The sequence below is a fragment of the Lactuca serriola genome, chromosome 7 (genome assembly GCF_051521515.1).
Source record: "Lactuca serriola cultivar US96UC23 chromosome 7, Lser_US96UC23_V15, whole genome shotgun sequence".
Taxonomy (NCBI): domain Eukaryota; kingdom Viridiplantae; phylum Streptophyta; class Magnoliopsida; order Asterales; family Asteraceae; genus Lactuca; species Lactuca serriola.
The window spans coordinates 68,869,601-68,879,460 of record NC_136414.1 but is presented as its reverse complement, the minus strand read 5'-3'; the positions used below and the strand labels follow the sequence as shown (position 1 = coordinate 68,879,460).

At 31.0% G+C, this 9,860-nt stretch overlaps 1 protein-coding gene across 4 annotated transcripts; it reads left to right on the top strand.

Annotated features, from left to right (window-relative positions):
- The first annotated feature begins 1,263 nt into the window (after positions 1-1,263).
- LOC145061274 (disease resistance protein RPV1-like) lies at positions 1,264-8,195 on the top strand. 4 transcript variants are annotated; one of them, XR_013687159.1, is made up of 8 exons: positions 1,270-1,902; positions 2,294-3,416; positions 3,527-3,592; positions 4,345-4,569; positions 5,400-6,092; positions 6,953-7,538; positions 7,608-7,710; positions 7,787-8,195. XR_013687159.1 is itself a non-coding variant. In XM_079008701.1 (8 exons), the coding sequence occupies exons 1-7, from the start codon at positions 1,415-1,417 to the stop codon at positions 7,649-7,651; spliced, it is 3,225 nt and encodes a 1,074-aa protein (XP_078864827.1). In that variant the 5' UTR covers positions 1,270-1,414; the 3' UTR covers positions 7,652-7,684; positions 7,787-8,195. The 4 variants fall into 4 exon arrangements, 3 of the variants coding, with proteins under 3 accessions (XP_078864828.1, XP_078864827.1, XP_078864826.1); XM_079008701.1 differs by having other exon boundaries at positions 7,608-7,684; XM_079008700.1 differs by having other exon boundaries at positions 7,608-8,195.
- The last annotated feature ends 1,665 nt before the right edge of the window (positions 8,196-9,860 follow it).

Sequence of the window (9,860 nt, the reverse complement as noted above, 5' to 3'; positions counted from 1 at the left end):
CACACACACTCTCTCTCTCTCCCCCCCCTCTCTCTCTCTCTCCATCTTCTTCCAGACAGGATCATCTCAACCAAACTCACCAAACCCACCACCACCCAATTCACAAACCAAACCCCAATCTCCTTACAAGTCAAAATCAAGCTTCCCACCAGAATCATCTTCGGAGATCATGAAACCATCACAACATTCAACCCCTGTGATCTCATTCAACTCCCCAAGAATAGACTCGGTGGTGGATCCTTAGGCACACTTTACTAAGTTATCGTCCTACTCTGGCTCCATTATCACAATCAGAAAGATCTGTAAAAACATCACCCATGACAGTAAATTCGAGCACTAGGTTAATTTTTTCGGCGGCCTTCGTGGCAACCGGTGGTTGTTGCCGCTCTGATTTGGTTTTTGGTACGGCGACGAAGCGTTTGTTATTCATGACTACTTATGTTTAGGCAGCTTGGAGGAGTTCCTACATGGTAAGCAATCCCATAATTGAAAACTAGGGTTTCTAATTTTTACCTTTAACCGATTTCAATTTCGCAAGAAGCGAAGGCGTTCAGTTTATGCCGTTAAATTGAGAAATCGGATAGGAAATAACGCTCGGAGCAACGAAAGCAGTAGCATCGATTCACAGTCATGGTCTTCTCAGTGGGGTGCTAAAATCATCTAACTTTCTGATTCAAAGCGACTTCTTACCTCGTCTTTCCAGCTTTGAAACGTCTGTGGTCGGAAAGAATGTGTTACAATTTGGGGATTTCGATATTGGAGATTATCACCGGAAAGAAACCTTCGATGACTAATTTGGGGTAGTATGTAATGGGGAAAAGAAAGAGAGAAGGGCTGAAAGGTTTTCCCATTAGATGAGAAAGGAACAAGGGTGGGGAAGACGGTGGGTAGAGAGAGAGAGAGAGAGAGAGAGAGAGAGAGAGAGAGAGAGAGAGAGAGAGAGAGAGAGAGAGAGAAGAGGGTTGGGTGAGATTTTAGTTTTTAATTTTTATTTTTAATTATTTAATACCAAAGAAAATAGAAAAAGAAATGAAAAGGGTAAAATCGTCTTTTTAAGTGCATCAGGGACTAAAAACCTAAAAAAAAACCTTGATTTTGGATCTTCCATGCAAGTCAAAATTTTTTTGGACCCCATCTAAAATTTTTAACAAACCACAAGGACCAATTTTACATTTTTGTCAAGACTAAACACACAAATTACCTAAACCATAGGACCATTTTACTCTAATCAAAATGAAATACGTCACTCCACCCTTGTTTTGTCCGATGAGTGTTCGTTGAGGAAAGCGATTACGTAGGACAACCAAGTCTTCCATTACCACTCAAGTACTCTTCCAAGTTCCATCTGATCGAAGAAGACCATAATTTCTAACCATTTAAAAATCTCTACTTTCGGTATCTTTCTCCATTTCCCATGGCTTCTTCTGCTTCCTCCAGTACAATCGCTTCTCCGGCGACAAATAACAGCAGGTACGACGTTTTCATAAGTTTTAGAGGCGAAGATACTCGCTTCTCTTTTACCGATCATCTCTACGAGGCGTTAGTGGGAGCAGGAATTAGAACATTCAGAGACGATGATTCAATCAATAGCGCTGCAGATCTGAAACCCGAAATAGAAAGAGCAATCACAGCATCTAGGGCTTCAATAGTTGTATTGTCAAAAAATTATGCAAATTCAACCTGGTGCCTTGACGAGCTTGTGTTGATCATGGAACGAAGAAAGACCTTTTATCATATAGTTATACCTGTTTTTTACCACGTTGATCCCTCCCATGTTAGAGAACAAGAAAATAGTTTTTCCTTAAAAGTCAACACCGATGTCCAAGGGTTCCAAATTAAGGTGGAACGGTGGAAGGCAGCCCTTACGGAGGTTGCTAATTTGGAGGGCAAGGTTCTTACTGGGTATGAATTTTGACTCCATTCTTTCTTTTGTTAGGTATTGAATAGTATCTTATTTTTCCCCAATTCATGTAGAGCTAAAGTTTATCTTTATTAGGAACTTGATTCAATGAAAACTGCAACAGTCCTATCTTAGGCTTCTTAGCTATTAACTTTAGGACTTCATCAGTTCATTTAACAATAGTTTTGTCCATAAAACTTATTAACTAAGAAAGTCCTGTTTTTAAACTTGAAGCATATATTTGCATTAGAGAAACTCAAACTTTTATTTCAATTCCCAAATATGTAATATGTAATTGGTCACAATCCACATAATAAAAGTGTTTGTCTAACTTTTTCACAAGTTTAAATGCCAAATATTCTGAATGTTGATTTTCCACTTTCATTGTTTCAGGCCTGAAACAAAGTTTATAGCAGATATTGTAAGCACAATTGGCCATAAGCTACGTCTCAAATTAGTTTCTACTCCACCACATCTAACAGGAATGGACACACGAGCTGAAGCTATAAATTTTTGGGTGAAAAATAAACAAGATGCTGAAGTTCTTACAATTTGTGGCATAGCAGGAAGTGGAAAGACAACACTGGCCAAATATATATACGAATCCAACTTGTTAAAGTTTGAAAGCAGTAGTTTCCTTGAAGACATTGGAAAGATCTGTGAACAACCTTATGGTTTATGTGCACTACAAGAACAACTTCTTGCAGATATTTTGGAGGAGAAGAAAAAAGAACTCGATGTTACTTGGTATAAAAGTCAGATTGAAAACGTGTTACAAAAGAAACGCGTGCTTATTGTTCTTGATGACATTGACAAAAAGGAACAACTAGAAGCTTTACTTGGATCTGAAAAGATTAATACAGAAAGCAAGATTATCATCACAAGTAGGCTTCCAACTATACAGACATGGTTTATGTCTACATATTTAAAATGTAAAGAGCATAAACTCGAGTTATTAAACGAACATGAATCATTAGAGCTTTTAAGTTGGTATGCTTTTGGATCCAAAATCCCCATGGAAGGTTTCAAGGAGCTTGCATCAAAAGCAGCAGAATATTGTTCAGGAAATCCATTGGCTCTTAAACTACTCGGTTCTTTATTTGTTAATTCTAAAGATCCAAGAAAAAGAAACAACATAGATTTTTGGATAAGTACATTGAATTTGTTGGAAAGAGATCCTGATTACAGAATACAAGGGATACTCAGAATGAGCTATGAGTATTTGCCATTTTTGACTTACAGAGAGTTGTTTTTGCATATTGCTTGTTTCTTTATTGGTGAAGATGAAGATTATGTGGTGAAGATATTGGAGCCTGATTATTGTGCAACAGCTGGGATTGTAACTTTAATTAAAAGATGTCTTCTTACTGTTTCACCAAGTAAGAAGTTGATGATGCATGGATTGTTTATAGATATGGCTAGAAGAATGGTGCTTGATGAATCACCTTTAAATCCTGCAAAAAGGAGTAGAATTTGGTGTAATGATGACTCTTATACTTTGTTAAGACAAGGAAAGGTGAGAATAAGATGGTGTTTATGTATACATTTTATACTTACTTTTTATCTCTTTATTTTGATTTTCAACTAACATTCTTTTGTTACATTGTTTTTTCTTTCTCTTTTTAGGGTTCAGAAACTATAGAAGGTTTAGCACTTGACATGCGACTAGTGAGAGAAGAGAAGGATACCATGGTAATGCATTTGACTACGATACTACACCTTGGGTTGACTTTTAATTTTGACTTTTGACCTGTTTGACTATTTTTATTTTTAGCCAATGTTTTAAAGTTATATAATGGGTTAATCTCATAATAGACCTTATATTTTGTGTTTTTCCAGATTAAACCTTAACTTTTTTTTTTCATAAAAAGACCTTGTAAATTTTCATTTTTTTCCAGAAAAACCCTCAACTTTGTCTTTTTTTCTGAAAAAAACCCTCAACCTTTTTAACTGTTTCCGAAAAAACCCTATACTTTTTTAGTTTTTTCTGAAAAAGCCCCTCACATGTTACAAGTTTTTTCAGAAAAAAAAATGACTAACAGGGCTAGATCGAGAAAAATGAAAAATTGCAAGGTCTTTCTCAGGGAAAAAACAAAGTCAAGGTTTAATCCAGAAAAAAACACAAAATATAAGGTCTTCTATGAGATTAACCCAAAAGAACTTGTAAAATATGAGGGTTTTCTCGGAAACAGTTGGAAGATTGAGGGTTTTTTTCAGAAAAAAAAGACAAAGTTGAGGGTTTTTTCAGAAAAAATGAAAAAATTCAAGGTCTTTTTCAGGAAAAAATAAAGTCAAGGTTTAATCCATTAAAAAGAAACACAAAATATCAGGTCTTTTATGAGATTAACCCTTATATAACATATCTCAAAAAGTCAACCCATTTAAGGAAATTCTTCAAAACAAAACAAGGTGCTAAGTAATTCAGTTTTCAAATAAAATTTCAGCCAGAAGCATTTGAGGCAGATTCACTTGCAAAAATGGATAATCTAAAGTTGCTTCAGCTCAATTATGTGGAATTAAGTGGATCATATGATGATTTTCCAGAAGATTTAAGATGGTTATGTTGGCATGGATTTCAATTAGGAACAATTCCTTCTGATTTCTTCATGGGAAATTTGGTTGCTATAGACATGAGTTACAGCAGATTGCAGCTCTTTGAACCACCCATGGTACACATTCATTCCTACTTATACTTTTAGTAGGGGGTGTTTGGGATTTTTCTTATTTAACTAAATAAGCACTTTTTGACAAAATTTGTTTATTAGCTTTATGTGGTGGCAAAAATGAGTTTTTAAAAAAGTGTTTGGAATTGGATTATATATGTAAAATGACAAAAAAGGATATTCTTACATAATATTTTTACATAGTTCATGAAGTAGCCAAGTTTATTTAAGATGTGAATGGGAGAAATGGTAGGTTTCGAGGGTAGTATTGTCTTTTTAAAGTAATAAGTTATAAGCTTTTTCAAAAAGTCAGGAAACTCTTAACTTTTGTAAAAAGGGTCAATCTCAAAAAAGGTGTTATATGTTTTGTTTTTTCCAGATTAAACCTCAAATATATTTTTTTGCCTGAAAAAGACCTTGTACTTTTTCATTTTTTTCGATTTGGCCCTTTTAGTCATTTTTTGCCAAAAAAAATTGTAAAATGTGAGGTTTTTTTCGAGAAAAACTAAAAAAGTTGAGGGTTTTTTTCGGGAAAAAAAAATACAAAGTTGAGGGCTTTTTCGGAAAAAATGAAAGAATACAAGGTCATTTTCAGGAAAATAAATAAATTCGAGGTTTAATCCAGAAAAAAACACAAAATACAAGGTCTTTTTTGAGATCAACCTTTTAAAAATGACTTTCTGAATGAAACGAAAAGCTACTTTTAAAAGTGCTTATTTGCCAGCCACACACTTTTCTAGACTTATTTTCTTTTTGAAAAGTCAATAAGTCAACTTTTTTCCCTTTTAACTTCTTGTTTATGAAGGTGCTAAACAATATTATTACTTATGAAACAGGTAATTAAACCATTGAAGATTCTAAACTTCAAAGACTCGCATAGTCTCCTCAAAATCTGCAACATCTCCAGACTTCCTAATCTTGAGACATTGATTCTTTGGAACTGTTACAGTTTAGTTCATGTTTGTGACACCATTGAAGACTTAAAAAGTCTATCTCTTTTAAACATGACAGGATGTGAACATCTCTTAAAAGGCTCAAATCTTAAGTTTCCACATTCATTAGAGCGAATATGGCTTAAAAATTGCAACATTGACTTTGAGCTTAGTGATTACTCAATATTAAGCTTCCAAATCCACTCAATGTTGCAGTATTTGCATTTGGGGAATAATTTGTTTGAGTTTTTGCCTGATTACAATCATCTTAAGAGTTTAAGGGTTCTTGAGTTGAGTTTTTGTTCAAGACTTAAGAGAATTGAGTGTCTTCCGAATACATTAGAAGAGTTGTTTACTACTTGTTGTGAGTTGTTGGAGAATATAAGTTTTCAATCACATCGGTTTACATTGAGGGAGTTTGATTATGAAGGTTGTATTAATTTGTTGGAAGTTGAAGGGCTTTTGAAATTGGTGCCAATTTTTAGAATTGATGAAAGGGATTTGGGACATATGAAGTGGCTTAAAGATTATCAAGATCTTGAGGTGTCTTTAATCGGTGATTATCAGCTTACATCTGGAAGAACTCGGCATATCCAGGTTCTTTTTTTTTTCTCAAACACATGAGATACGAATTGGGTTTTGTTTGGTTTGATGGAATGGAATGACAAGGGAATGGAATGGAATAAGAAAAGGTAATGGAATGAGTTATTACATTCCATGATCATGTTTGGTTTGGTGTAAATGTTATATCGAAGTACAATATATAATTTGAACTTATTCTATATATTATTTTAATTATAGTTAACAAACTTTTACCTAGAAAGAAATTTTTTTTAACATATTTAAAACTCATGAAACCCCAATAAGTTACATTAAAATTATTCTAGAAATTAAAATTATAATTGAATCATAATAACAAGGAAATCAATAAAAATTACATAAATAAAAGGGTTTTATGTAGAAAAGTCCTGTTATTTTGGGAAATTTTTTGATAAAGTTTCTATTTTTTTTAAATCGAAAAGTCCTGATTATTTAATTTTGCCCAAATTAACGAAAAAGTCCTTAAATAAAAATGACAGATTATCGTGTAAACTTAAATAATTGGGATTTTTCTGTTCAAAAAAAAAAATAGGACTTTATGAAAAAATTTCCCAAAATAATGAGACTTTTCTGCATAAAACCCTAAATAAAATGGGTTATATTGCAAATTTTCATTAAGGGATGAAAATCAACAAAATGGAAAGAATCACATTCCTTTAGGGATGGTCGATTCCATTCCATGGGGAAAAACATTTTTATTATTGTTATGGAATTAACATTAACAAATAGAAAGAATCACATTCCTTCAGGAATTGCTCATTCCATTCCTTCGTGCAAAACAAACATGTTTTTTTCATTCCATTCCTTCCATGATTCCATCATACGAATGACTGAATCCCATACCTTGTGTAGCACAGATGTTATATGAATTCGGGATCACAAGCACATTTCTCCCAAACATAACCAATCCAAACATAACACACGACTACATCTCCCAATCCTCATCCTTATCCTTCACCATACCTCCATCTCCAAAAACTCTCAAAGGCCTCAACATAACATTCAAATACACAATCACCGAAGAAAAACACCAACACAACCAACCAATATTCGCTAAAATCACCAACACAACAAAGGGTCTCGATTTAATCTACAACCCAATGGTATTTGGTAAACCTAAATTCAATGAAGTTGCAATATGGTTAAGCTATTGGTCAATGGGAAACCTATTAGACATTGGTGATAAAGTCAACGTGTGTTTCATTGTGGAAAATGGATTGGAAGTGCATGAATGTGGTGCAAAACTTGTGTATGCTAATGAAGATGATGACATGGAAAATAACATGGAATGGGAAGAGAGTCTTTTGGGGGATCTTTCTAGATTTAAGCTAAGCACAGACACGTATTATTTATGTCGGCGTGATTTTTTTAAGTCTATGGAGGTTGATGGGCCCACACCAAGTTGGTTTAGGGATTCGGTTGGGTATAAAATTGATTATACAGGTAATTTTTTATTTTTTTATTTTGTTAAGAGATAATTTTTGGTTTCTTAATTTGAGATTTTGGTTGTAGAGATACAAGGATGGAGAAAAACCGGTAGGTCTCAGAAGCCATAAGCATGATTTTCACGTGTGGAAACTTCAACTTCGGTAGATTTATCCATGGTCACAAATTTGTATGTTATGTGTAAATATATTGGGAATTTTTAGCTTTATTCTAGAGATGAGATTGAAGTAATTCACTTCATGCAGAATTTGTAGCCATCAAATGCTTAAGATTCAAAGAGATGGCTGTGCTGACATGGAACTGATCTATGAATCACAATATAAAGAAGGATAACTTATGGTTTGATCTTGTTACATTTCGATGTAATTTCTGATATTTATGTTAAGAGGAGTGTGATAGTATGGGTTTTGGGTGTTTAAAATAGTTGATTTTGTTTATTAGGCAACAAGTGTATTCTATCTAGGTTTGAGAGTTTAAAGAAAGATAGTATTAAGTATCTTTCAGTATGAGTAAATTACAAATTTCCCTCTTATTCATCATTTAGTCATTTAGTTTAGGGTTAAATGCAAGAAATATCAATGACTTTTCCAAAATGTACATATCATGGCATTCTAATTTAATTTTTAGTATATTATATGTTTTTATGCCTTCAAATTATTTCGTGTTGAGGTATTGTACTTAAAAAATGTACCAATAAAAGTTGCCTCTTAAATCACTTACCCATATTATAATGGGTTGATTATCTTACATATAGTGTCCTAATAAAAAAAATGATGTAGAAGTACTTTGTAATAAGGAAAATGAAAGTATAATAGTATGATAAAAGGATGATTAAATATCATACTGATGTAGAAGTACTTTGTAATAATGAAAATGAAAGTGTAATCATTATCATTTCATTATCATTATATACTTATAAATTATTTGAAACTTCCATTCTTTTTTTCTTTCATCACATTCATTTAAAACACCTATAACTTTTCAATTTCTTTATAATAATAATATTATAATTTGGTAAAGTGAGTTAATTAAGTATTAAACCTAAAGTGTAATCATATATAAATTAAATTTTAATATTAAAATAATATTTTACTTTTACTTATAAAATTAAGTTTTAACTTTTAACATATTATACTTAATTTATTAATTTTAATATATTGTTGGATGTAACCTCTATCATTGTAAATGTATAATTTTGGAACAATTTGTATAAGATATTTAAATTATTAATTAAAATATAACATTACAGGGTCAACTTAAATATAAATTTTAGTTTAACTTAAACAATCCAAAGAATATTTTATAAATAGTCAAAAGTGATAAATTGTAGTGTATTTCTAATAATGATTATAAGTTGGTTAAGAAGGTTAAATAAATGTCAAACCTAAAGTGTAATATAAATAGACTAAATTTCAATTTTAAAATAATATTCTTACTTTTATTTATAAAGTTATATGTTTAAATTTTAACATATTATACTTAATTTATTATATTTAAATGTTGTTGTATGTAAACTATTATCAGTTTAAAGCTACATCTTTTGAACAGTTTTGACAAAATACTTAAATTGTTAATTTAAATATAACATTACAGTGTTAACTTAAATATAAATTTCAGTTCCGCTAAAAAAACCAAAGAATGTTTTGTAAATAGTTAAAAGTGATAAATGCAAAAACTAAATTGTAATATCAATTTAACTAATATATTTCCTAAATATCTTTTTATAATCGTTAAATATTTTCAAATAAGTAGCTTAAAACAATTTACAATAACAATAGTTAAAAATAACTCTATATAAATGATTATATTGTTACCTTTAAAATCAAAATATAATGTTTGATATTTTAAATAATCTATAAATTAAAATATTAAGCAAACAATTTTTAAAAAATTACTTAACAAAAACAACAACTATAAATAACATGAAATCATATATTATATTTGATTTTATTCATGTGTAACTCATGGATAGAAATCATTCAAACGGTTGAGATTATGAAGTTATAATAGATGTATATATTATCATATAATTAAAAATAATCAATATATTATACCAATTTAGTATACGAATTATTATGTCGAATTTAACAACAACGTTATTGTTATATTTAAAAAAAAACATATATTTGTAAAGGCTTAAACTTTATAGGTGTTTCTGCGCATTACAATGTCAACTTAAATATAAATTTCAGTTCCACTTAAAAAACCAAAAAATATTTTGTAAATGGTTAAAAGTGATAAATTGTAATGATAAATACAAAAACTAAATTTTAATCTCAATTTAACTAAAATATTTCCTAAAGATATTTTTATAATCGT

Excerpts from the sequence above, each read along its gene's own strand:
- LOC145061274 (XM_079008701.1), top strand. The coding sequence starts at position 1,415 with ATGGCTTCTTCTGCTTCCTCCAGTACAATCGCTTCTCCGGCGACAAAT. Across the intron at positions 1,903-2,293 it reads GAGGGCAAGGTTCTTACTGG|GCCTGAAACAAAGTTTATAG; the intron begins GTATGAATTTTG and ends TCATTGTTTCAG. Across the intron at positions 4,570-5,399 it reads AGCTCTTTGAACCACCCATG|GTAATTAAACCATTGAAGAT; the intron begins GTACACATTCAT and ends CTTATGAAACAG.